General features: G+C 34.5%; 5 protein-coding genes, 1 long non-coding RNA gene and 1 other non-coding gene across 10 annotated transcripts; 4 read left to right on the forward strand and 3 right to left on the reverse strand.

The window, feature by feature from the left end:
- Positions 1-2,478: 2,478 nt before the first annotated feature.
- On the forward strand, positions 2,479-2,551 carry TRNAR-ACG. The gene has a single exon. It is a non-coding gene; the product is annotated as a tRNA-Arg (tRNA).
- A 666-nt stretch (positions 2,552-3,217) lies between these two features.
- On the reverse strand, positions 3,218-5,524 carry LOC116127791. Its single transcript, XM_031413447.1, has 2 exons — positions 5,375-5,524; positions 3,218-4,663 (listed from the first exon to the last, which is right to left on the reverse strand). The coding sequence occupies exon 2, from the start codon at positions 4,577-4,579 to the stop codon at positions 3,407-3,409; it is 1,173 nt and encodes a 390-aa protein (XP_031269307.1). The 5' UTR covers positions 4,580-4,663; positions 5,375-5,524; the 3' UTR covers positions 3,218-3,406.
- Positions 5,525-6,704: 1,180 nt separating this feature from the next.
- LOC116127719 (DNA mismatch repair protein MLH3) lies at positions 6,705-14,555 on the forward strand. Of its 3 annotated transcripts, XM_031413356.1 has the most exons (25): positions 6,705-6,877; positions 7,014-7,065; positions 7,140-7,187; positions 7,298-7,452; positions 7,561-7,618; positions 7,742-7,799; positions 7,943-8,035; positions 8,117-8,282; positions 8,382-8,397; positions 8,505-8,725; positions 8,868-8,937; positions 9,029-9,109; positions 9,262-10,887; positions 10,968-11,061; positions 11,145-11,257; positions 11,593-11,672; positions 11,781-11,978; positions 12,461-12,505; positions 12,581-12,634; positions 12,731-12,837; positions 13,138-13,186; positions 13,415-13,474; positions 13,578-13,650; positions 14,033-14,118; positions 14,228-14,555. In XM_031413356.1, the coding sequence occupies exons 1-25, from the start codon at positions 6,752-6,754 to the stop codon at positions 14,399-14,401; spliced, it is 3,903 nt and encodes a 1,300-aa protein (XP_031269216.1). In that variant the 5' UTR covers positions 6,705-6,751; the 3' UTR covers positions 14,402-14,555. The 3 variants fall into 3 exon arrangements, 2 of the variants coding, with proteins under 2 accessions (XP_031269216.1, XP_031269217.1); XM_031413357.1 differs by lacking the exon at positions 9,262-10,887; XR_004127638.1 differs by lacking the exons at positions 14,033-14,118; positions 14,228-14,555 and having other exon boundaries at positions 12,731-12,818; positions 13,578-13,607.
- A 1,584-nt stretch (positions 14,556-16,139) lies between these two features.
- LOC116127721 lies at positions 16,140-16,791 on the forward strand. Its single transcript, XR_004127639.1, has 3 exons — positions 16,140-16,155; positions 16,236-16,329; positions 16,413-16,791. It is a non-coding gene; the product is annotated as an uncharacterized LOC116127721 (long non-coding RNA).
- A 939-nt stretch (positions 16,792-17,730) lies between these two features.
- Positions 17,731-19,825, forward strand: LOC116127720 (DNA mismatch repair protein MLH3-like). The gene is made up of 8 exons (XM_031413358.1): positions 17,731-17,775; positions 17,851-17,904; positions 18,001-18,088; positions 18,408-18,456; positions 18,685-18,744; positions 18,848-18,920; positions 19,303-19,388; positions 19,498-19,825. Exons 3-8 carry the CDS (start codon positions 18,063-18,065, stop codon positions 19,669-19,671), a joined length of 468 nt encoding a protein of 155 aa, XP_031269218.1. The 5' UTR covers positions 17,731-17,775; positions 17,851-17,904; positions 18,001-18,062; the 3' UTR covers positions 19,672-19,825.
- Positions 19,826-20,169: 344 nt separating this feature from the next.
- LOC116127817 lies at positions 20,170-22,536 on the reverse strand. Its single transcript, XM_031413481.1, has 5 exons — positions 22,285-22,536; positions 21,879-21,963; positions 21,693-21,747; positions 20,869-21,007; positions 20,170-20,658 (listed from the first exon to the last, which is right to left on the reverse strand). The coding sequence occupies exons 1-5, from the start codon at positions 22,462-22,464 to the stop codon at positions 20,560-20,562; spliced, it is 558 nt and encodes a 185-aa protein (XP_031269341.1). The 5' UTR covers positions 22,465-22,536; the 3' UTR covers positions 20,170-20,559.
- Positions 22,537-23,384: 848 nt separating this feature from the next.
- LOC116127767 (WUSCHEL-related homeobox 13) lies at positions 23,385-25,630 on the reverse strand. 2 transcript variants are annotated; one of them, XR_004127641.1, is made up of 4 exons: positions 25,121-25,630; positions 24,175-24,615; positions 23,991-24,064; positions 23,385-23,736 (listed from the first exon to the last, which is right to left on the reverse strand). XR_004127641.1 is itself a non-coding variant. In XM_031413413.1 (3 exons), the coding sequence occupies exons 1-3, from the start codon at positions 25,377-25,379 to the stop codon at positions 23,651-23,653; spliced, it is 786 nt and encodes a 261-aa protein (XP_031269273.1). In that variant the 5' UTR covers positions 25,380-25,628; the 3' UTR covers positions 23,385-23,650. The 2 variants fall into 2 exon arrangements, 1 of the variants encoding a protein (XP_031269273.1); XM_031413413.1 differs by lacking the exon at positions 23,991-24,064 and having other exon boundaries at positions 25,121-25,628.
- Between the last annotated feature and the right edge of the window lie 2,056 nt (positions 25,631-27,686).

Raw genomic sequence — 27,686 nt, forward strand, 5'->3', positions numbered from 1 at the left:
TGAGGGTTGAATGTATATTGAAAAGGTTGCAGATTTGCCGGGAGGCAGATATCGTAGATAGCTCTCTTCATTGTACATTGCCTATATGAAAACTTTCAATTCAGCATGTTTTGGGTGGTGGGTATCATATAGTCATGAAGACACTTTAGTTTTGCTAATGTTCCTCTAGTCGATTTTCATTCACTGCAGTGTCATGTCATGCTTTCACCATGAAAAAGAACATAGATTCATATGTGAAATGAGTTTATTCAACGAGTGTTCCAATGATTTGAGAACGGGTTGAATGTATAAAATATCTTACTTGGTTTCATGATAGCTCTCTTCATTATGTTCCTCTAGTCTATTTTCATACACTGCAGCTTTCACCCAGAAAATCGTAGATGAGATGGTTGTTTTGGATGAGGTCGAGTCCATAGATGACGATAGATTTTCACTTTGAATCTCCATAAGTGAAAACTTCTTTTCCAGCCTAACAGAGCTTTTACCACCACAATGGAGAGCTGAGGAGAGGACCCATGAATGAGCGGTATCTTTGCCACATTCACTCTGGGTCATTATTAAGCGTGGCAGGCAGTGGCTGCAACCAACAAAACCTTATGGTATACAAATTCAAAGTGGCCGACTTGATAGTTTGGTGGCCTCTTTTATGCCCACACACAATGATTATATAATTCAGCGCTTTTGTCCCATTTGGAAAATTGAGTCTTCCTCTTCCAACTTAAGAGAATTAGCAAAGCCTATTTCTGTCATTCTGTGCAAATTCTGATCTCCCCTCCCAAATAGAAGTGTGAAATTGGAGCACGGCCAATATTTTGTGGACCCTGATCTGATTTCTAAGCTTGCTCTAAGATTTTTACCACTTTTATTTTTTAATTAGCTTTCGGACTTGCTTTGTTTTGGTAACAAGGCAGGTTGATGAGTTCTTATACCCAAGTGGGTTGGTCCCCAACATTATTTATCATCTAGGAAAAAGGTCTCCGGACGTACATTCTATTAGTTAATGAAAAAGTGTATATATCACATAGGTTGATATGACGCGTTTTTATTAATTGATTGTATATATATCCAAAACCTAACTTCAAACGTCCGCATCTGAGATTAATTGATCATTATACAAGTAAGATCATCTTAATTAAATCTTAAAAAATCTTATCATACTAAAACCAGAAAACCATAGGGTTTTTAGTGAAATATTAGTTAATTTTTGGTGAGGGTGAGATTGGGTATAAAGGTTACTATATACACCCATAAGAGATTTGCATCTAAGATCTCAGAATGACAGAACAGGACAACCACAAACAGCTAATAAACACAATACCAAAATCAAATTTCATGTGGGCAACTAGTTAACAGTCTTTGTATTGATTATAATATCAAATAAGTCCATTCATTTCAATTAGTTACATCACGTGCCCATTTTGTTATTATTATTATTATTCCTAATCACGTAATTACGCAATCTTTGTATGTTTTGTTTATTCTTCACTAATTATTTTCAGTATGTCGGTGGCAGCTTCTTTATATACATTTAATATTTCTTTAAAGGACGATTCTTTCATAACATGACATGGGCCACCCAAGGCAACTTGGACCTAGTGCTATACGATTTTTTTTTTCTTCAATTCCAAAATTACCCTTCTACATTGGGCACTATCGTAATACTTGGCCTATAAAGACAAACGGAAATAGGTTTTATTTATTTATTTTTATTTTTATTTTTTAAGATGTGTTATCTTATGTGAATAGAGACGGAGTTACTTAATATCAGATTTCATTCCTTAGAATTTATTGTTTTCTTTATCGTTAAACCCCCATTTGTTTAACTTGACCTTCTGATCCCCCCATGTGGCCATGTCCATGTGTTGAACTCTACTTCATTTGACCCCCTCATTTGTTGTACTGAGCTTTTTTTACTGCCTCATTTGTTGAACTCTCCTTTGCCCCCCTTCCCCCACCAAATGTAATTCCTTGATTCTGCCCCTATATTTGATGTTACCTACTTACCTTATCATTTATTACGTCCACTTCCCATAAAGATGAAAATTTGAGATTATAACTTCAAATGTGTAACATTTTTCACTAAAACTATTAACTCGACAAATAGCTATTTTCATCTCTATCATTTGTATTAACTTTGAGATTTGTATCGATGATATTGTATAGAATCATAATGGTCATTTTAAGTGATTCTCAATTCAATAAAGATTGACTCATAACCCAAATTTACAAATTTTATCTCACAATTTCGACTTGACAGTTTGCAATTGGGTAGACGAGACCCATAATGAACATATTAGACTCATTTGTAAACTGCCACGTCAAGATTATAAGAGAAAGTTTATGAAATTGAGTTGTAAGTGTAATATTGTCATTCTCAATTAACGATGATGAAAAAAATATGCAAATTGTAACTTTTTATGTAAAGATAGCCAACAATTAAAAGATAGTAAATAATTACAGCGGACGCAATACTAAAAGGACTCCATGGCCCAATGGATAAGGCGCTGGTCTACGGAACCAGAGATTCTGGGTTCGATCCCCAGTGGAGTCGTCCTTTTTCCTAATATTTTTCGCCAAATTCCAATACTGATGAACAGGAACTCTGTGGTACTGGCTATCAATTATCATATATAACATTACTGTCAATATCTTTTCAAAGCCATTAATGTCAATATAACCATTTAAAACTAATCCTTCTAAGATTACAGCATAGGCCATTCACAATCCTGAAAGGTGTTACAACTCAAGAATTCATCATTCTGAATCTAAGGCCAAATTTTTTAACTTGATTATGAAATCATGCAATAAATTGAAGTAGTCATGCAAGGTAGTAAGAACATGATTGTGAAAGATAAATAAAGTTGTTCGACTTGGAACAGATTGGTTTTATTCAACTCTCTCAAATACAATCTGATCATTACATAAACATTATTGTGTCTTGAGCAAATCCCAGTTCCCCAACATTGTATCATCAAAATTACTAATGAAAACTGCAAGACAGGACTATTGAATCTCAAACCCTAATTCTTGTATGGCAAAAATTTCAATATAAGCAAGCAACAAGAAAGAATAACTTGCTATGAGTACAAACCAAAGAAATTAACATTAACTTTGAAAAGATGCAAAAGATCAATATAGTGCTATCTAATATTGCATCCCTCTCTTATCTCAAACTCCAAGCTTTGTTGTCATGTAAAGCAGCTGGCACTTTATCAAATGTAAAAGGTAAAAGCAAGCATTTAAACATTAAACATATACAGGGCAATTCAACTTCCTTACAAAGCCAGAGATGAGCAAAAAGATCAAATCAAAAGAAGCCGTTTCTATAAAAAGAGCATCACAAATCCTACCTCAGCTAACAACTTCTATCATGGTAGTCACCTGTCTCCACAACAAGATTTAAACATTATGATTGCACGACTTTGTTTTGTTTGACGCATGCAGGTGCCTTGAACTCCTGGCATTTCCATGTTGGTGTAGGTTCGATTGGCATCACACCGTCGGAAGAAGGCTCCAGAGAAAACAAAGGCATGTTACCAGGGGGTGGATTACCCATGTTCTTATCAGCCAGCGGAGAAGCTCTACTAATCAGTTCCTCTTTAGGATTTACTCTGTCCCTGTAGTTGCAAATGCTTAAGGGCAACTTTTTTAACTTGAGCCTTCCCCTCTTTTTACCAGGAGAATTTGTGTCTTCCAAATTTTTCTCCTTTAAGTGACTTGATTCCGCTATCCCACTGTCCCTCTCTACTTGGCCAGATTTTTCATATTTAGAAGCCTTTTCGTCTGCTCTAACTGTGTATGCCTCCCGAGTGGAGACCTGATTTTCAGAGTCCAACTTGCCTTCTACAGCATGTCCACTGGATGCACAAGCTGGATTTCCTCTCAAGATCAAAAGCCCATTGGGAACCCTAACTTTCTCAGAGGTGTGCAAGTTTTTAGGCCTCTTATGTTTATGACCTTTCAAATCAGAACTTGAAAAGTTCTTTGAGATTCTGGGAGAGCTGTTCATAACTCGATGCAACCTTCGGGCTAGTTCTTCATCACTCTTATTATTCTCAATGGATTGATGCTTTTTGTACAAAAGCTGAACAGGAACATGCTTCTTAAACTTATTCTTTTTCAAGCATCTCTCCTTGGAAGCCATCTCTTCGTTAAAAGAAGCAACCAAGTCTAAAGCACTCTTAGCAGCAGTAATCGCTTTTGTGGCAACAGCAGCCTTCTCCTCGGCAGCAGCTCTTGCATCCTTTGCAGCCTCAATCGCAGTGATAGCTGCAGATTGAGCCAACTCTGCAACCTCCTCATGTGAAAAAGTTGAATTATTCATTGTCGAATTCAATAAATTGTTAAGACGGGCATTAAATTCAATTGAAAATTCACTTGAATATTCACTTGAATAAGGATTATAAGGAGGAGATGAAGAAGAAGCCACTGCTGGTGGAGGTGAAGCGCCATCACCATCACCATCACCATTTCCATTGGCATCAGAACTCTGTTTCTTGAATCCAGCAAGAAGACGCTTTCGGGGAGGCAAAAGGACATCAGCATCCAAGTGGTTGATGTCACAAATATTAGCCTCCATTATTCCTCGGTAATCAAACCCTAGACACCCAAATGATGGAAAATTCTCTAAACCGACGATATGATCACCCCAACTACATTCACACTAAAACAAGATGAACCAATACTCAGTTAGAATTAAGCCTATAGCCAAACCCTAAACAAAATCTAAATCACTTAAAAAACCACAGAGACTTTATAAAAAATTATTCAGAACCAGCATAGATTTAACCACACTTTGCAACTGAATCAGATTTCAGCAATGCTCAATTTTTACAAACAGAATCCAACAAACCAAATATAAACGAATAAAAACTTTGGAACCCTACACTTCATTTCCATTCAAGATTTACAATACAAAATAAAAAAAACCAACTTTAACTAAATTCCACAATCATTTTATCAGATTTGAAGATTACGTTCTTCTCTTATCTTAAAAACCAAGTAATCCACAATGCAAAAGCTCAAGTTTGATTCTATCCCACCTTCACAACCATCCAACCAAACCACCATTAAAATCCAAAACTCATCAACACAACAAGTAAAGATCAAAACACAAAAGAATTCACACAAACAAGCACCATGCACAGAACTCAACACAAACAGTCAAGACAGTTATTAAGAAAAAAAAAAAAAACAAGAGAATTCCTTTATTCCCATCTGAATTACAATCCCACCCACCAAATAACACAACAATCCGGAACAACAGAAGCTTGATTCAATGGAATTACGTGAATCAGTTCAAATTCAGGGCCATTTTACGTGAAATTAAACAAGGGTAACAGCTGAATTTTAATAACAATATAGGCGAGCGAACCTGATGATATATCAAATGATGTCTTGATGTTAGGTGTTGTGAAAGATATAGAAGAAGAAGAAAGAAAGAAACGGCTGAGTTGAAATTAGGGTTTTCGATAAAAGGAGAAGAACAAATCCAGGGAGTTGAAGAAAAATATAAAAGAGACGAGAAAGAAGATCTTGCGTTGTCTATTTGTTTAGTTTATATATGTTAGAATTTATTTTTTTTCAATTTTTTTAATATTTTTGATTGGTTCTGATTCTAGAAACCCATTAAACTAACACACCTTCATCACCACTACCATAGTTTTAATCTTGTCCTTTTCTTACAACTCCCCTCCCTCTTGTCCCTTAATTACATCAACACCACCCCTTCTCTCTTATGATAAATTCATTTCATAATTAGGGTAACTAAACTTGTCCTTTTTTTCTTAAACCAAGGTGTTCGGATAAGTTTACACGTACTTTAATTAAATATTTCAGAATAAACTAGCACAGTAACCCACCCGTCACAACTCCCTACTTAAATCGTGAATGCTCAGATAGAGAATCGAACCCAAAACTATACGCCTATCTACACTATCTCTGATTCGCTCTAACCATTTGAACTATCTATAAATGGGTCCTTGAATTTGATTTAAAACTGAGTTCTCAAACATTAAAATATCTACTTGTTTATATTAAAAGATTAGGTACCATCAAGGGATATGAAAACAAATTAAGCAACTTGCTTAGTTAAACTTATCACACTATTTCTAATCATGACTCAAATATCTTTTATATTTTCTTCTTATTTACTTTACTTGTTTTAGTTGCCAAAAGAGATAAAAGGGTATTTTAATAATTACAAAATGACGTGATATTATACTAGGGTTTTAGATAAATAACACTTACGTCAAACTTAAAAATACGTTTTTAAATATAAATAATATATAATTATCTATGTTTTGTCAAATTTTATTTAATTTAGTTTTAATAATGTATGTTAAATCTATCATTTTTAGATTAAATATGGTAAAAGGATATCAAAATTAGGTTATTAATCAAAAAGGGATAAAGGGTAATCTAGTAATTTCAAAATTTCTCTTCTGGGTTTGAGAATGGATAATAAGTATTTTACCCGGGAGAGCAAAAAATTAATTACGGCAGTCAAAGTTTAATTAATTAATAAAAAAAGAAAATCATTAACTCAGTGGACACGTGTCGGTCGATGAGACAAGACAACTAACACCCTCACGTGTGATTTCATCAACACAAGTCTTCGGAAAAAACAAGATACGCTTACGGCGCACATTAGCTTAGTTCGTTACGCATAGTTACATAAACCGCCTTTTTTGTTTCTCCTTTGAGGTTTCAAAACTCCCCCACCTGAAAAAGGAGAGAAACTTTTAGGTCAATGGGGACTATCAAAAGATTACCAGAGACTGTTCGCAATACGGTGCGTTCTGGGGTTGTCTTGTTTGATCTAACTCGGGTTGTGGAGGAGCTCGTTTTTAATAGCCTCGATGCTGGTGCAACCAAGGTACTTACTTTGTGCTGAGAAATTGTTCCAATTTTTTAGTTACATCTGGGTTTTTGAAAATTCACTTGAAATGTGAAATTTTTGTTGCTACTTTACCACTGAAGCTAGGTTTTTGGACATTTGTTTGCTGTTTCAGGTGTCAGTCTTTGTGGGTGTAGGGACTTCTTTTGTGAAAGTAGTGGATAATGGTAAGTATTTTAGTAAACTTTTGTGGGTTAAAGTTGATAATTTGTGTAGTTGATTCTGTTTTTTGTGTTTTCAGGTTGTGGTATTTCTCGAGATGGGTTGATGCTGTTGGGAGAAAGATATGGTAGTTGAATTATTGGTTTTTTTATTTATTTATTTATTTTAGGAGTTTTTGCTAGTTTTCATATAGTTTAGTGATAATGGTTGTGTGTTGTGTTTACAATTTGTTGATAGCAACATCAAAACTTCAGCATTTGGCTGATATGGATGCTGCAAGTAGGACATTTGGATATCGTGGAGAAGCATTGGCTTCTATTTCGGACGTTTCATTGTTAGAAATTATGACAAAAGCGTATGGGAGGCCGAATGGATATTGCAAGGTCATGAAGGTATGTTTGTATTTTTATGGGTTTTTTAAGTCTATAAGAAAATCTTTGTCATCGCTGCTATTTTTGGCTAGATTCATTTTTGTTTAAGCATTTGACCATTCTTTACAGGGATCCAAGTGTTTGTATCTTGGAATTGATGATGATAGGAAAGAAGTCGGCACAACAGGTAAAATATTGTTAGCATGTTACTTGGAACTTCCATTTCATGAGAAGGAATTTTGTCTTTCTCCCTGGTGCTTAACTATCAGAAAGTAAACATCTAATACAGTAATGACTTGGCTTCTTTCAGTTGTTGCTCGTGATTTATTTTACAACCAACCAGTTCGGAGGAAATATATGCAATCCAGGTTTTTTTTTTTCTACTTTAGTTCATGGTGATGGTTCTCAAATTTCTCTAGCCAATTTTTTTTTTCTTTTTTTTTTTTTTTTTTTGCTAGCAATGCTTTTTACTGACTTGATGTGCATGTGATTTGCATTACTACATTGGAAGCCCAAAGAAGGTCTTGCATTTGGTCAAAAAATGTGTATTCCGGATTGCCCTTGTGCATTCCAAGGCTTCATTCAAAGTTGTTGACATTGAAAGGTTTTTTCCTGTCACAATTCTAATTTAGAGCTTGCATGCGTTGTTTTGTTTGTTTATTGACATTTTATTTCTTTGTTTCAGTGAGGATGAGCTCCTCAGCACACATTTTGCTTCTTCTCCACTGTCACTATTGAGGAGTGGCTTTGGGATTGAAGATTCCAGTTTTCTTCATGAAATAAGTGCTAAGGATGGTGTATTAAGAATTTCTGGCTACATATCCAGTCCTTGTGATAGTTTCTCCATGAAGGTATAGCAATTTATATCAAATAACTGACTGAAAAACTGTATTAATTATACTTTCTTTTGGTTTTCCCTCTTTCTCATGATAGGATATTGTTTTTTGCAGACCTTTCAATATGTCTGTATCCATGTCTGTTTAAATCCACTATTGATATGCAGTTTTGTTTGCTATCTTGGGATATAGAGGATTTGGTACATCGTGTTTGGTTGTTGACCTTCATAATGGCAGATATCAACTCACGATTCATATGCAAAGGTCCTATTCACAAATTGGTGAATAACTTGGCCTCTAATTTTGACTGTTTGGATTCATGGAAGGCAAATAATGGATCCCAAAAAGGAAAGAAAAGTAGGTCTCAAGTATGTCCAACCTACATTTTGAATTTAGGTTGCCCGCAGGCTCTATATGATTTAACCTTTGAACCATCAAAGACATATGTTGTATTCAAGGTAATCCTTTTCATGTCTGATCATAAATTATGACCTAATTATATACATGTAATTAACATCTTCAAGATTTTAAACCCTAAATCCTAAGGCTTAAAAATTCTTTGTTCGCCACTGAATTTTTTATGTCTCTACCTTTTGCCAGGACTGGGAACCTGTACTTACCTTGATTGAGAAGGCTGTTCAGACTGTCTGGATGAAAGATATAGTGTATGGTATACCCACTCACCTGTAACTTTCTTGTTATGTAATTGCCTTCGTAAAATGACATTTACGATGATTATTTAACTTTTGAGACGTTTCCAGGAGAGTCCTTTAGTCATGCAGCTGATAAACTAGGAAAAGATGAACTGTGGAAGAAACATGACAACCTCATATCAGCTGGAGGTAACATTCATAGTCTTGAGCTGTTTAGATTAGGATTTTTTCATTAAATGGGAAAAGCTATCAGGGTAAAAAGCTTCATGATTAACTTTGGAATTATTTTATTTTTTACTTATCTTTCATATCCAAGGAATTTTTTCCCCTTTTGTTGCTAGAGTTTTTTGACGGAGATGGGGATGCTGAATTTGCATTAGAGACTAGCAGGTTCCCAATTGATCAGGCTTCTTTTCGCCTTCCCTCCTCTTTGGAGAAGCTCACCAAAAACAACAGCCATTTGTATCATGGGGAACGTGAAAGAACCACTTTTCGGGAGTTTCAGATAGATACTGCAGAACTTGACGAGAAAAATACAGAGATGGAATTTGTTTGTCAGAGTGACTATTCTTTTCGATCTTCTGATGGTTCATTCACTGAATGGTTAACTTCAGTTCCCCAGAGGGAGGTTCAGATAGATACTGCAGAACTTGAGGAGAAAAATACGGAGATGGAATCTTTTTGTCAAACTGACTATTCTTTTCAATCTTCAGATTCTTTGTTTGCCAGATGCTTAACCACAGTTCCCCAGAACATTGACCAGCATCCTTGGACAGCTGATATTTATTCTTCATCTAAAGAAGATTATTTGTTGGATAATAGCTTCTCAGCTTCTGGAAAATCTAATACTTGTGTGGAGGATGAGTTGATGAGTTTTCAATTTGGGAAAGAGTACGTTAAAATTGAACCTGCTGTGAGCAGTGGACTGTCAGAAAATGCATTAAATTTTGATAGGGATGAATTTAGCCATGAATTAGAGACAAACATGAATATCAAAAAGCCTTATCTGTCAAGTTGCTCCTCAGGGAAAGGCCTGCCATTTGGTGGGGCTTCATTCGCTGGTGTGGAAGAATTTGAATGTCTGATTGATAGATTCAAGTACAAACGCAGGAGGATTTTGTCTGATGAAAGAGATGATATCCTGGAAGTTGATGCAAGTGACCAAGGTTCTGATTTATATTCAAAGAGTTTATGGCAGGATGAGGCATCCTGTGCTCAGCATGTCCCCAAAGTCATGAGTAAACGAGACATACCAACTAGTTTTGATCTTCTGTCAAGAGTTTCTCCAAAGACATTTCCATCTTATGGCGAGTCTTTTACTGAAGAGACTAGCCTCCTCTCAGATTCAAACACACGACTGGGGAAATCAGGCTCAGGTCATCGGTCCTTAAATTCTGAATGGTGCAACAGAATCTCAGATCCCTTCTATCAAGCTGCTTCTTGGGATGTTGGACATTTTGACAATAAAAATGGTCTTGAAGGAAGCTCCAGATTGGGTAAAGGGGCTAATTACGGGCAATTAGACGATACTCTAGAAAACTGCAATTTTGGTTATGACATTAGGTTGAAGAGCACCAACCAAGAAAACTGCACCTCTATTCACACAAGTACTGCATTGGATTTTAAGGATTATCATCAGTCTAGCGAATACTTCTTCAAATTGCTTCAGGAACAAAATCTTCCTAATAGATTCTCCCCAGAACATTCTGATATGTTAGTTGACGAGACAGACTGGTTACGCACTGTCTCATATGGTCAAGATTTTAGTAAAAATGAAAACCTAAGGCATCAGTTTAGATATGATAACCGTAAACCAAATCCTATTTCAAAAGAAAGGTCAAGAAGAAGCCGTTCTGCTCCACCTTTTCACAGACATAAGAGGAGGTTTATCTCCTTAAGTCATTGTTCAAAAATGCAAGCTGGAGAATCAAATATTAACACCTTCCATTGTGCTCTAACTTCTCCAGGTGGTTGTCCTGATATGTATTGTTCTTATGAGACTTGGCACAATGATGCGAGATTAAATATTATGTCTCTATTTTTGCAGAAGCTGGTCTGATGAAGAATCTCCATCGATCTTCTGGCGAATGTCATCCAAACTTAAACTCAAGTTCTGAGGAGGACTTGGAGTTAAGCATGAGGTGCTACAATTTTTTTATAGTGCCCAAATAAGTTGTTTTGAAGTTGCAAATTAATTTTTTTTCTAACCCTCGCATATGAGCAGACCAACTATTTTGAAGAAGCCAGATACCGTGATAAACATGAAGAAAACTCAAAAAGTTGAAAATTTTAAGCAATTGCAATGTTTGCAGGCTCACCATGCAGCTAATATTAAAGGTAATTATGCTTTTTTCGGCTGAAGTTGGACTTCGTTTTAGGTTTAAGGATGGTAATCATATCGAAGGAGCTTGTATAAATGTGAAGTTATAGCAGGAACTGTCAATGTTACAAATTATAAAAACTTATAGAGCAGCTTGTTTCTTATTCTCAACTTATTTTCAAAGAACTCTGATGAGAATAGTTGTGTTAATTGACAAACTGTAATGAATCCAAATTATGCCTTTTGTTTTTGAAAAAATTTCCCCATTATTAAAATATGGCTTGTACTCCTGGAAAACATAAGAATTTTTTGTCTCAATTGATATATTACCAAGCAATTATCTCCTTTTCAGACTTTATCTCTAAGGAAATTCTGGATTCAATAGATTCTGGGACCAAATGGCGGAATAGCTGTCCACAGGCAACAGTTGAGGTGCTTTTATTATTTGATTCCGTTTTCTATGGGTTTCTTTTAGTGCAGATAAGTTTTACGTGATTGTAAATTAGGCTTCAATAATTTTTATCTTCTTTGTTTGGTCAGAATAACAACAGATCAAGTGATATTGACAATCAAGATAATATCCTTGACATCTCTTCGGGACTCCTGCATCTTGCTGGTGATTCATTGATTCCTGAATCTATCAGTAAGAATTGCCTTGAATATGCCAAAGTTCTCCAACAGGTGGATAAGAAATTCATCCCAATAGTGGCTGGTGGAACACTTGCTCTTATTGATCAGGTTCATCCTACACCTCTATTTTTATTTTTATGTCTTTTGTCATAGGATGCATTTCTTGGAAAGTGTGCCTAGAGATCATATATTCTGTACAATAAATTTGCATGGATATGATCTGGATTTGACTGTTACTTAAAACACATATATGCTTTCTAAGGGAATTGGGGAACTAATGTTTGATATCAGTGTCTATCTGGTATGAATTTCTTCATTGCCTTGTTTGATGAAAACATGGGCGCTGCAGCTATGATTTAAAGCAAATTCTCATATGTAAAGATACTTGTACACTCAACCACAAACGAGTTAATATTAATACTTTGCTCATTGTGAATATGCTTTATACACACAACCATGCACAAGTTTTTTGCCTAATGTATTTATAACTGTTCCACTCTTCTGGATATTATCACTCTCAAACACACAAAAGAGGAATCCTCACTAAGAATTTCAGCATTATTGACTTTGATTATGGTCTTCTTCTGCAGCATGCTGCAGATGAAAGAATCCGACTGGAAGAACTTCGTAGAAAGGTAAAGATTATATTGTAATTTAAATTTGCAAAATTTGTATCTAGTTCAACTTATAGGACTTAGTTGAATGTTTAGGTGTTATCTGAGGAAGGGAAGACAGTTACCTATCTAGATGCTGAACAAGAGCTGGTATGTTTTTCCAAAAATTTAACGCTATATAAGGTTTGCTGCAGGCCTGCTAAGATTGATTTTGCATGGTCTATGATCCTTAATATATAATAACAGGTCCTTCCAGAGATTGGGTATCAGTTACTGCATAACTATGCTCAACAGATGAAAGATTGGGGATGGATCTGCAATATTCACAATCAAGGTTCGAGGTCCTTCAAAAAGTAAATCTCTATCTATCTAAGACTGCTTTCATACTTAAATAGCATCTAAGTGAAAAACATAAAATTGATGTCAGTCTCTTGAGTGACATCCAATTACAGAGATTGATGTTATTGGTTGGAATGAATTGAAATAGGGATTTTGCCAGCTGTAATGTTTCCTACATGTGTTTGTAGAAGTGTTGAGGGTTCTAAGTGTGGTTGATTCACATGTTCTATTACTTCATATAGTTCATCAAATTATATTCGTTGATTATTACTTATCATTTTGAGTGGGGTTTGTGACTTGAAACACGTGTTTAGGAATTTGAATCTCCTTCATCAGCGGCCAACTATTGTGACACTTCTTGCAGTAAGCACTGTCACTTCCTATTTGACTTTATTTATTTTCTTTCTGCTAGTTGAATTCTTGTTGGGCGAGAAATTTATTATCTATTTTTAACTTTGTGGATCTACGGTTGGAAATGATTCTTTGAAACTTATAGCTGATCTCTTGTTCACTTTTAATGTGCAAAGTAGGCTTCTTTTGAGCTGTTCGTTTCATTGTTAATATAATCGTTTCATGTAACATGGCATGCAGGTACCTTGTATTCTAGGTGTCAATTTATCTGATGTAGACCTTTTAGAATTTCTTCAGCAGGTAAGCTAGAAACTTCATCTCATTTTTAACCATTCCTCTTATTATTGTTTTTGTCTCTTTTCATATTTACTGTTTCTAACTCTAGTTTGTATTGCACTTCTAGCTTGCTGACACAGATGGATCATCAACCGTACCTCCTGCTGTTCTTCGAGTCCTCAATTCCAAAGCATGCAGAGGTACATGCTTAGTCTTGGTAGACATGCTTGCCATGTGGCGTGATTAAATGTAAAACTTGTCCCTGTCAGTTTTCACTGACATACGACGAATATGTGATCGTAAATCCTTTCTAGCAAAATACTTCTACATGGACAAGTACTACTCTGGAGACGCAATACGTCACCAGGCACATCTAGGATTTCTTTTCCCCCTTATGCTACATTTCACCAAGTCCAGTCTGTTAGCCAAATGTGCCAATTTTTATTTCTTTGAACTCGTTTTTTCTTTTCTAAGTTGTGCTGTTACAACTTGTATGTTGGCAGAATTTTTTTCTCTCTCTAATTTCCTCCCAACTTTTTTAACGAACTAAATTTATGGAACTGGTTTTTTTGGATTGTTAAGGAGCAATCATGTTTGGAGATTCTTTGCTACCTTCAGAATGTTCACTAATTGTCGAAGAACTAAAGCATACCTCTCTGTGTTTCCAAGTAAGTTAAGCTTAGATGAAATTTTCGTGGAAGTGATATCGTGAACTTTGTAGACTTTCTTGTTTAAGTGAGAGATTTTTTGGATAATTAGAAGATATTTTTTTTGCAGTGTGCTCATGGGCGACCAACAACAGTCCCGCTTGTCCACTTGGAGGCATTGCATAAACAGATAGCTCAGCTCAGAGTATTGAATGATAATTCAAGTGAGTCATGGCATGGGTTGCATCGACATGAAATGAGTCTTGAACGTGCAAATCAGCGTTTACGTGCAGCTAGAGGATAGTGTTCTGTATATGTAATTGAGACATTCATTCAATGTAAATTCATTATCATTCTTTTTTCCAGTTTATAGCTTTATCCTTATACGATGATTCATCCTGTAATAACAGATTTTGTATGTAATAAAACATAATTTCCTCTCTTCTGTTTCTTGTTAACTTTTTTTCTGCTCTATGGGTGTGCAGCATCTTAAATAACCCATCTTGAATATGAGATTTGACTCTGGTTAATGTAAGGGTTTCGTTTCATCTGCATGAGATCAGTAAATGTATAAATCGTTTAACTTCATTTCAGATGAACTAGTTTAGGCGTTTATCTTTTCAGTAGGAACTACAATGTTGCATGTATATGTTGAGATCAACTGATTCTTGCATTTGCTTAGTCACCCTCTTCAAAAACAGACAACAATAAGATAATTGAGAGGCGACACCAATTTTTTTTTTTAACTTTCTATTAAACTGAAAGATAACTATTAAGAAAGAAACTATCATAGAAGATCCAAGTAAAGCCTCCTGAACTATCGCTAGCAGTATCATAATGGGGTTGCACATTGATTATAAAACAAATGTACATGCAACAAGTTAGTGTACAGTGTTATGACACTCATTGAAGCTTGTTAAGTCTGCAGATGCATTTCACCTTGATCAGAACTCAAGCTTGTAAGTTCATCTTCTTTGAAAAGTTTGATTTAACGCTGCCCGTTCAGCGAACAGACTTACTCCAACAATCTCAAACAACAGGACCTGATATTCTACATAAAGTGGAGTGGTTGAATTGACAACAGTAAGTTGGTTGAACTCGACGACCATGCACCTCCACTTATCCCATAATGTGTATTGCCCACAAGTGGTTCTCCATTAAATCACATTTGTTGATATACAACTCTATAAAATCATGAACCATCATCCGTATCTAGTCCTTTTTTATCATCAATGTTGGCACACAGAGCCTTCCAGATGGGAACTAACATCTTTACTGGTGGACGTAATTCCTGAATAATAGATTCAAAGTTTTTATGAACCAAAAAAAAACCCATAGGCAACAATAGAATTACATTAAGCTGGTCAATAATCCGTCTATTTTTTTTTTTCTTTTTTTGTCTTTATTGTCCTAAATTGCCTACTGCTAAATCTTAACCCACATGCATTTTCATAGCCATCCGTTTAATAAAAGTTTATTTTGAAACAAAGATGAATTTTACCTGGAACACAAGCATCAATTCTCCTTCATCACGTACAACTAATGATAGGCGAAGTGTTGAGGGTTCAAGTTTGGTTGATTCACTGTTCTATTACTTCATATAGTTCATCAAATTATATTCATTGATTATACTTATCATTTTGAGTGGGGTTTGTGACTTGAAACACGTGTTTAGGAATTTGAATCTCCTTCACACAAGTACTGCATTGGATTTTAAGGATTATCATCAGTCTAGCGAATACTTCTTCAAATTGCTTCAGGAACAAAATCTTCCTAATAGATTCTCCCCAGAACATTCTGATATGTTAGTTGACGAGACAGACTGGTTACGCACTGTCTCATATGGTCAAGATTTTAATAAAAATGAAAACCTAAGGCATCAGTTTAGATATGATAACCGTAAACCAAATCCTATTTCAAAAGAAAGGTCAAGAAGAAGCCGTTCTGCTCCACCTTTTCACAGACATAAGAGGAGGTTTATCTCCTTAAGTCATTGTTCAAAAATGCAAGCTGTAGAATCAAATATTAACACCTTCCATTGTGCGCAAACTTCTCCAGGTGGTTGTCCTGATATGTATTGTTCTTATGAGACTTGGCACAATGATGCGAGATTAAATATTATGTCTCTATTTTTGCAGAAGCTGGTCTGATGAAGAATCTCCATCGATCTTCTGGCGAATGTCATCCAAACTTAAACTCAAGTTCTGAGGAGGACTTGGAGTTAAGCATGAGGTGCTACAATTTTTTTATAGTGCCCAAATAAGTTGTTTTGAAGTTGCAAATTAATTTTTTTTCTAACCCTCGCATATGAGCAGACCAACTATTTTGAAGAAGCCAGATACCGTGATAAACATGAAGAAAACTCAAAAAGTTGAAAATTTTAAGCAATTGCAATGTTTGCAGGCTCACCATGCAGCTAATATTAAAGGTAATTATGCTTTTTTCGGCTGAAGTTGGACTTCGTTTTAGGTTTAAGGATGGTAATCATATCGAAGGAGCTTGTATAAATGTGAAGTTATAGCAGGAACTGTCAATGTTACAAATTATAAAAACTTATAGAGCAGCTTGTTTCTTATTCTCAACTTATTTTCAAAGAACTCTGATGAGAATAGTTGTGTTAATTGACAAACTGTAATGAATCCAAATTATGCCTTTTGTTTTTGAAAAAATTTCCCCATTATTAAAATATGGCTTGTACTCCTGGAAAACATAAGAATTTTTTGTCTCAATTGATATATTACCAAGCAATTATCTCCTTTTCAGACTTTATCTCTGAGGAAATTCTGGATCCAATAGATTCTGGGACCAAATGGCGGAATAGCTGTCCACAGATAACAGTTGAGGTGCTTTTATTATTTGATTCCGTTTGCTATGGGTTTCTTTTAGTGCAGATAAGTTTTACGTGATTGGAAATTAGGCATCAATAATTTTTATCTTCTTTGTTTGGTCAGAATAACAACAGATCAATTGATATTGACAATCAAGATAATATCCTTGACATCTCTTCGGGACTCCTGCATCTTGCTGGTGATTCATTGATTCCTGAATCTATCAGTAAGAATTGCCTTGAATATGCCAAAGTTCTCCAACAGGTGGATAAGAAATTCATCCCAATAGTGGCTGGTGGAACACTTGCTCTTATTGATCAGGTTCATCCTACACCTCTATTTTTATTTTTATGTCTTTTGTCATAGGATGCATTTTCTTGGAAAGTGTGCCTAGAGATCATATATTCTGTACAATAAATTTGCATGGATATGATCTAGATTTGACTGTTACTTAAAACACATATATGCTTTCTAAGGGAATTGGGGAACTAATGTTTGATATCAGTGTCTATCTGGTATGAATTTCTTCATTGCCTTGTTTGATGAAAACATGGGCGCCGCAGCTATGATTTAAAGCAAATTCTCATATGTAAAGATACTTGTACACTCAACCACAAATGAGTTAATATTAATACTTTGCTCATTGTGAATATGCTTTATACACACAACCATGCGCAAGTTTTTTGCCTAATGCATTTATAACTGTTCCACTCTTCTGGATATTATCACTCTCAAACACACAAAAAGAGGAATCCTCACTAAGAATTTCAGCGTTATTGACTTTGATTATGGTCTTCTTCTGCAGCATGCTGCAGATGAAAGAATTCGACTGGAAGAACTTCGTAGAAAGGTAAAGATTATATTGTAATTTAAATTTGCAAAATTTATATCTATTTCAACTCATAGGACTTAGTTGAATGTTTAGGTGTTATCTGAGGAAGGGAAGACAGTTACCTATCTAGATGCTGAACAAGAGCTGGTATGTTTTTCCAAAAATTTAATGCTATATAAGGTTTGCTGCAGGCCTGCTAAGATTGATTTTACATGGTCTATGATCCTTAATATATAATAACAGGTCCTTCCAGAGATTGGGTATCAGTTACTGCATAACTATGCTCAACAGATGAAAGATTGGGGATGGATCTGCAATATTCACAATCAAGGTTCGAGGTCTTTCAAAAAGTAAATCTCTATCTGTCTAAGACTGCTTTCATACTTAAATAGCATCTAAGTGAAAAACATAAAATTGATGTCAGTCTCTTGAGTGACATCCAATTACAGAGATTGATGTTATTGGTTGGAATGAATTGAAATAGGGATTTTGCCAGCTGTAATGTTTCCTACATGTGTTTGTAGAAGTGTTGAGGGTTCTAAGTTTGGTTGATTCACATGTTCTATTACTTCATATAGTTCATCAAATTATATTCATTGATTAGTACTTATCATTTTGAGTGGGGTTTGTGACTTGAAACACGTGTTTAGGAATTTGAATCTCCTTCATCAGCGGCCAACTATTGTGACACTTCTTGCAGTAAGCACTGTCACTTCCTATTTGACTTTATTTATTTTCTTTCTGCTAGTTGAATTCTTGTTGGGCGAGAAATTTATTATCTATTTTTAACTTTGTGGATCTACGGTTGGAAATGATTCTTTGAAACTTATAGCTGATCTCTTGTTCACTTTTAATGTGCAAAGTAGGCTTCTTTTGAGCTGTTCGTTTCATTGTTAATATAATCGTTTCATGTAACATGGCATGCAGGTACCTTGTATTCTAGGTGTCAATTTATCTGATGTAGACCTTTTAGAATTTCTTCAGCAGGTAAGCTAGAAACTTCATCTCATTTTTAACCATTCCTCTTATTATTGTTTTTGTCTCTTTTCATATTTACTGTTTCTAACTCTAGTTTGTATTGCACTTCTAGCTTGCTGACACAGATGGATCATCAACCGTACCTCCTGCTGTTCTTCGAGTCCTCAATTCCAAAGCATGCAGAGGTACATGCTTAGTCTTGGTAGACATGCTTGCCATGTGGCGTGATTAAATGTAAAACTTGTCCCTGTCAGTTTTCACTGACATACGACGAATATGTGATCGTAAATCCTTTCTAGCAAAATACTTCTACATGGACAAGTACTACTCTGGAGACGCAATACGTCACCAGGCACATCTAGGATTTCTTTTCCCCCTTATGCTACATTTCACCAAGTCCAGTCTGTTAGCCAAATGTGCCAATTTTTATTTCTTTGAACTCGTTTTTTCTTTTCTAAGTTGTGCTGTTACAACTTGTATGTTGGCAGAATTTTTTTCTCTCTCTAATTTCCTCCCAACTTTTTTAACGAACTAAATTTATGGAACTGGTTTTTTTGGATTGTTAAGGAGCAATCATGTTTGGAGATTCTTTGCTACCTTCAGAATGTTCACTAATTGTCGAAGAACTAAAGCATACCTCTCTGTGTTTCCAAGTAAGTTAAGCTTAGATGAAATTTTCGTGGAAGTGATATCGTGAACTTTGTAGACTTTCTTGTTTAAGTGAGAGATTTTTTGGATAATTAGAAGATATTTTTTTTGCAGTGTGCTCATGGGCGACCAACAACAGTCCCGCTTGTCCACTTGGAGGCATTGCATAAACAGATAGCTCAGCTCAGAGTATTGAATGATAATTCAAGTGAGTCATGGCATGGGTTGCATCGACATGAAATGAGTCTTGAACGTGCAAATCAGCGTTTACGTGCAGCTAGAGGATAGTGTTCTGTATATGTAATTGAGACATTCATTCAATGTAAATTCATTATCATTCTTTTTTCCAGTTTATAGCTTTATCCTTATACGATGATTCATCCTGTAATAACAGATTTTGTATGTAATAAAACATAATTTCCTCTCTTCTGTTTCTTGTTAACTTTTTTTCTGCTCTATGGGTGTGCAGCATCTTAAATAACCCATCTTGAATATGAGATTTGACTCTGGTTAATGTAAGGGTTTCGTTTCATCTGCATGAGATCAGTAAATGTATAAATCGTTTAACTTCATTTCAGATGAACTAGTTTAGGCGTTTATCTTTTCAGTAGGAACTACAATGTTGCATGTATATGTTGAGATCAACTGATTCTTGCATTTGCTTAGTCACCCTCTTCAAAAACAGACAACAATAAGATAATTGAGAGGCGACACCAATTTTTTTTTTTAACTTTCTATTAAACTGAAAGATAACTATTAAGAAAGAAACTATCATAGAAGATCCAAGTAAAGCCTCCTGAACTATCGCTAGCAGTATCATAATGGGGTTGCACATTGATTATAAAACAAATGTACATGCAACAAGTTAGTGTACAGTGTTATGACACTCATTGAAGCTTGTTAAGTCTGCAGATGCATTTCACCTTGATCAGAACTCAAGCTTGTAAGTTCATCTTCTTTGAAAAGTTTGATTTAACGCTGCCCGTTCAGCGAACAGACTTACTCCAACAATCTCAAACAACAGGACCTGATATTCTACATAAAGTGGAGTGGTTGAATTGACAACAGTAAGTTGGTTGAACTCGACGACCATGCACCTCCACTTATCCCATAATGTGTATTGCCCACAAGTGGTTCTCCATTAAATCACATTTGTTGATATACAACTCTATAAAATCATGAACCATCATCCGTATCTAGTCCTTTTTTATCATCAATGTTGGCACACAGAGCCTTCCAGATGGGAACTAACATCTTTACTGGTGGACGTAATTCCTGAATAATAGATTCAAAGTTTTTATGAACCAAAAAAAAACCCATAGGCAACAATAGAATTACATTAAGCTGGTCAATAATCCGTCTATTTTTTTTTTTCTTTTTTTGTCTTTATTGTCCTAAATTGCCTACTGCTAAATCTTAACCCACATGCATTTTCATAGCCATCCGTTTAATAAAAGTTTATTTTGAAACAAAGATGAATTTTACCTGGAACACAAGCATCAATTCTCCTTCATCACGTACAACTAATGATAGGCTCCAGTAACAAGTGATTGGAGTCACACATTCAAGCAATACAGGTCTCAAAATCTTGTCAAGGGGGAAAAACTGGCGTATAATTCTTCCGCTGAAAGTAAAAAAAACATATATGAATAATAACAATGAGGGACATGTCCTACTACAGGCAGTATAAAAATTGAAAACCACAAAGAACTGGTTCACAAAGGAAATAGATCAAAATCCTCAGCTGTCTCTACTACATTAGCTTCAAAGGCCAAGGCAAGATTAATCATGTTTGCGTGTGGCAGAAACACCACAGAATCACTTTCAGGTCCAAGGGAGAAACTATAGAGGAGAAATTTGGTCCAAGAGAATCAAGGTGCATTTGACTAACAGTTGCCAATATATTACAAGAGAAAGTTCGGACGAGAAACATGGCTCAAAAAGACTCAAAATGGATCAGCCTAAAGTTTGTAAAAAGAAGCAAGTTTCTACCCAATTTATTGCCAGACCTTAACATATGTTATTAGTAACAGTAGACACTCCCCTCTTCCATTATAATTTTTATTTGCCTGTTTAGAAAGGAACTAAATGTCCACATTATTTTGAAACACAGGGACATCTATTGCAAACATGTCCATGCGAGAAAGTTAAAACAACAAGCAGGATGAAAAGAGATAATAAAACCCAAAGAATAGTTTATACTGGTAATGCCCGTCAGAATAACTACTTAGAGATATAACATAACTTCACTACTCCAATCAATTGAAAAATATCATATCCAACTAGAAAGAAAAGAGTAAAATAGTTACCTTAAATAGTGAGTTTCAAGTTGAACTCCCAAAGCTGGCATAATTATAACAGTTTCTGAAATAACTCCAACATTAAAACAAAGTTAATTGATGCCAAATTTTTTCTCAAATTGATAAGATAAATAACTCAATCTTTTGTGATTACTCTTCAGAACATTAGCAACAGAAGTTTATTAAATTTCTAACCTTTTTCAACAGGCTTCCAAAGCAACAGCTTAATAAAGAATCCACTTAAAATAAAGCTCCATAAAAGAAAAGGAATTGATTGGTCCTGTTGTTAAAACAGTATTTACATTAGATACTAACTCAAACAACTCTACTGTAAAAATTAAATTTTGCAGAATTCATTCAAAAATCAGCACTAAATAAAAAACCCCACATGCATTTTCAAGAACTAATACAAAATTCACCATTATAATGATCATTAACGAAAAATATTCAGCATAAAATTCTGGGTACTTGTCTAAACCCTAAAAAAAAAAAAAAAATTTGAATAACACCTAGAAGCTAAGATTCACGAGAATGCTAATCTGGGAAACGAAATTGAAGCAAAAGGGTACTGAAAATTACAATGAAGATAAGAAGTTGATACCTTGGATAGAAGAAGAAACAATGATTTTGATAAAACAATGATGACGGACAGATAAATGAAGAAACGCTTCGCCCTGCTTCTTCTAACAAAAATATGGTGTATGTCAATGGCTTCAATGGGCCATTTACATTCACGCGTGTAAGTATATCTTCGATTAACAATTGAATTTTCATCCACCATTTTAATACTTCAAGCATTCCTTGTTTATAACTACGGGAAATTATGAATTCCTGCTCAACAAGAAAGTAAACAAAACCATGTACTGGGGGCTAGAGATCGAGCTCATGAAGGAAACGGCGTCGTTTCGTTTATATATGTTAAATGAGTGAAACATTATATCTCACCTTTTAAAAAATAAGCTTCTTATTTTATTTTTTAAAATTTAAAATTTATATTCAGAAATGAAAAAAGTGAAAACGGATTTGTTGTTATTTTCTTAAGATAAATATGAAATATTGTGATAACAGTAATGCTATGTCAGGTCCGCAACCCAATCTCATAACCTTCTTTCACAACCTTTGAATAACAGCTTGTAATTAATCCACTCGTAAATGAATCCTGCTTACTCACTATAGAATCATCTATCTATTTGTGAACTGACCAATTACAAACTGTTACGTCTGGGGTTGTGAGATTAAATTGTAGACATTGCATTACTATTATGATAAAAAAGAAAAAGAATTGAACAAGTATTATACACTATCTTAAAAAAAAAAAAAAAAAAAATCATTTTGGGATAAGAGTTATAAAATGTAGCATTTTTTTCTTTTTTGGTTGTAACTGGGGTGTTCGAGTTAGCTTGTGTACATCTCAATTAATCTTCGGAATCTATTGAACACCCTACAAGTCTAATGGTCAATTAAGTCACAAAATGTAATAGATTACCATTTTGTCTGACTCGAACATAAAACCTTTGGACACCCACAGTCTTGACATTCAATCAGAGGCCGAGTGTTAAGAGTGAAATAAGAGGACCTTCCAAATTAACTTGAGCAAACAAAGTAATTAATGAATGATAAACACATCCAAGAAAAGCAAGAATCAACAAATGCAAATCTGAAGACCATTCTATTAACAAAATGGAAAGAGGGGCTTTAAAATTGAAACTCAAAAGCCAATACAAAATTATATTAATGCCATACATACTGTAAAGAAAGTTCATTCTTCAAATTACATAAACCAGTTCATTTGATAAAAATATCAAACCAGAAGAAGATGAAACTTTGCTACATCAGGCATTAATGGTGTAAGTTTCAATAATCAGACTGAAGTGAAACTACCTCTTCATATCATGGCTTCTACTCATTACATAAACTTTGTCAGACAAATTAATCACAGCTAATAAAATTATTATAATGAGTCTCTGTCACCCAGCCATGCTGTAGTCTTCTGCATGCTCATAAAGATTGTAGCTCCCTCCCATTCCCATTTTTCCAGATAGGTGTTCATCTCCTGCATCAAGTAATTTTGGAGTTAATAACAGCAATGTCATCTGGATTCAAATTGGAGAAAGAACACCAAAGTTTTTCTTTAATGGAATAAGGCTTCTAAACTTAAAACTGGGAAATTTTCAGAAGTTATCTGTATTTATCATCAACCTAGAATGTTTTTATGCTAAAGAGACTAGATCACACTTAGAACCGGCTACTTTTAGCATATTCTCTTGATAAATGTAAGTAAAAGAAGTTAACTCTAATCAATCTTACCAGGAAATATGCACCATTACTTGATTGACATCTACTGACATCTTTCAGAGGACATCAAAGCTATTCTGAAGTTACTGAAATTTCAAGTTTTATTAGCCTTTTGCTTTCTTGATTGTGTAAGCTGTTTAAGATTCAAAGTTTTGGCTTGATATAAAAAATAAATCTAAACAAGTTATGCACTTACTTGCATTTGACAAAACGCCCAGAAAATGCAGTTCAGGGGCAATCTCGTTGCTTTGAAAGCAAAGATCATCAGCCCTAGGAGCTGTGTTCTGTTGGGAGCTAAAGTTTTCTGGTTTAGCCTTCTGTTCAATCATTGAATCAACCTCTGTCTCTACTTCTGATTCAGCATTAGACGATGAAGCAACTATTTGCTTCCTCTTTGATCTAGCACGTCTATTTTGGAACCAATTGTAGACATTTGTTTCAGATATTTGGCCATGCTGGCTGAGCTCAGAGGTTATCTCTTTAATCTTTTGCTTGCTTGGAGTTCCATTTCCTTGATCAAAGATGCTCTCAAGAATTTGAAGCTGCACAGGCGTCGGAGTCCACCTCTGTCTGGCCGTAATCTTGTGCCCGGAAGAAGTCATCAATGGATCACAGTAGAGATTCCCTAACCGGGCTCCTGCAAGAAAAATTCCATAACTTCGTAAAAACACTAATACAAAACACCTCTAGAACAGAGAGTCAAACTCAAACTCAAGCCAAAGTATGTTTTAGTTTACAGTTCAACGCCCAAGCCGCAACCAAATCTTCTAAAAATTTCATAGAATTTCCCAATTGCCTCCCATATGAACACCCCAAATCTGAAGTATTCATATGCACACACCATACAAAGAGGTCTGAAAATCTAGGAGACAAAACTCTACACTAGATCAAGCAACTTTAAAGTACCATAAACAGAATGAAATTGAAAAATAATTTCAATTCAACCAGTTAAGCATAGTTAACCTACCAAAACATTAAAGAGAAAATTGGCAAGTAATTCAACATCAAAATGAAAGATCAAGCTGTATATATATAAACAGAGAGAGAGAGAGAGCCTTAAATCATACAAATCATAAACAGACATTACCTTTCACATTCAACAAAAGAAGTAAAAGAGAAAGAAGGTTGAGAAATTAAAAAACCTGCAAGATCTTGCTGGGCAGAGAGGGATTTATGCATTTCAACGAGCTGATCACAAATAGTAGCGTAAACCGCAATCTGTTTCCTCAGAGTTTCAAGTTGTTCATCAGTCATAACCTTCACATACATTGCTCCATTAACACTACTTCCATTCTGATCACCTCTCTGGTTACTATTATTATTGTTGTTATTATTATTACTATTATTATTATTATTATTCTGATGATTCTCCAACGATTCTTGATTATCCCATTCCATCATCTTCTTGCTCTTGCTCACTTCACACGCAGTACAATTACATCAAGCTCAATCAAACCTTTTTTCTTTTGAGAGCTCTCCCTGTGAAACCGAAAGAGAAGTCAGTGTTTTGAGTGGGAAAAAGAAGGAAACGGACAAGAAGACAATAAAGAATAGGCGTGGAAGAAAGTGAGGCGATGATGGAAGGTGGGTTTATGTCCCCTCCGGCGTACTTTAGCACCAGCTCTTGCTTTTCAAAGCCTTTGTTTTGTCTTCTTCTTTCACTTTCTTTATGGATCATGGAAGATTAAGAATAAAGATTTCATTTTTATTATTATTAACGGTCAAAAACCACCGTTTTTCGGAAATATTTTCTTTATAAATATCAATTAATATAATAAAAAAAATAATTATTAGTTGGGGACTTATATTTACCTAACTTAGAAAAACCTGGCCGTTATGTTTGAAATTATTTTGTTATTTACTATTTAAAGATTTTTAATTTAAAAAAAATTTGAAGGTTTATCTTAATATATGCATCTTAAAATTACTATAAAAAATATGTTCATTATATTGATATATTGAAAATATGTTTTTTTTTTCTTGTCAATAAAATATTTTTTTCTAGTAAATAAAATAATTATTAGTTGGGGACTTATATTTACCTAACTTAGAAAAACCTGGCCGTTATGTTTGAAATTATTTTTTATTTAATATTTAAAGATTTTTAATTTAAAAAAAAAAAATTGAAGGTTTATCTTAATATATGCATCTTAAAATTATTATAAAAAATATGTTCATTATATTGGTATATTGAAAATATGTTTTTTTTCCTTGTAAATAAAATATGTCTTTAATGATCTTAATGTATGTTTTAGAGACACATGTTAATACGGTTCATACTTAAAAAATATCGATATAATTAACAATTGATAAGTTTTATCTTGTGATATGAAGCGGGCATAGTAGAAATATTGTGAACGGGGATACGTTAGAAGTTAAATTTGTTCTCTCCTTCTGGAGTTATATGTGGTTGAATTCTCTCCTTCTGGAGTTAGTTTTTAGGAGTGAATTATATCTAATCCATTTTATTATGGTATTAAAGTCAAGTTTGTTTGAGACGATAATTACGTTTGGACCCTGATCCTACGCGCCGAGAATGAAAAAGAGTATTTTTTAGCTGACTTTTGGGCTTAGCTTCTACCAAACCTATTTTAGGATGTATGTAACTTAAAAAGTAAAACATTGGATGAGTTAAATGGGTAGATATCAATAATAATATTTAACTTGAAAAATCAAAATAAAATGATGAAAACTTAAAAAGTGAAAAAGTTGAAGCTTAAAGCAAAAAAAAAAAATAAAAAAAATAGAAAAAATCAAGGGCTAGTTCTACTAGATTTAGTTACAAAGTCTAAGACTAAGAGTAGGTGTGTTCTGACACAAAGCCCAAACATTCCTATTTATATAATTCATTAATTAATTAAATAATTTGTAAATATTAATTGCAGGGAGATGAGATGATGTGGGCAGGGCCGGCGGAGGCCTGGCTGAGAGGCTTTGGAGAAGCGTGCCGCCTCTGACAATTTGATTTTGTATTGGAATTTAATTATGTCCGAACCCACACCTGTCTCTTTCTTATTGGCTGTCTCATTTTTAGGTCGGTACGCTCACCAGTTCTGACATCTACACTCTAACGAACTTATTAACTTCTGCACTTCTAACCCCATAGTATTAAGGAGGTAACGTTACCCATTTGTGGAAAAAAAAAAAAAAAAATGTGAGCCAAAAATCATATAAAAATGAGGTAATGTTACCTATTTCTTGATCGAATTTCACATCAATCTGTTATGCGAGTCTTTTTTTTAACTAACTATTTGAATCATCTTACGTGTACCTCTACTAATCTTTAGAACAAACTAGAGCAACAAACCACTGTTACAATTTCTCACTAAAATCGTGGATACTCAGATCAGAATCGAACCTGAGACTATGCATCTATCAATACTATCTCCAATTCGTCCTAACCATCTGGACTGCCTATATATGAGTTTATGTGCATTTCTCATTCTTTAGGATTATTGAGAAAACCCTTTAAGATTAGTAGAATAGTAATTGGGTCCGTTTGTTTCATTATTTCTTATTCTATTTTCAATCATATCCTTAAAATAAATGTTTATTTCATTATCCTCAAAATACTATTATATTTTCTTCAACTATTTTTAAATCCCTTAAGTTTATTAATTTAAATAAACACCCTCAGAAAAAAAGTTTAAAAATTAAGAAAAACACCTCCACCCCCCCACATTTGTCAGATTCCAGCCACCACCGTCA

Source organism: Pistacia vera, unplaced genomic scaffold (genome assembly GCF_008641045.1).
Source record: "Pistacia vera cultivar Batoury unplaced genomic scaffold, PisVer_v2 Contig195, whole genome shotgun sequence".
NCBI classification, from domain to species: domain Eukaryota; kingdom Viridiplantae; phylum Streptophyta; class Magnoliopsida; order Sapindales; family Anacardiaceae; genus Pistacia; species Pistacia vera.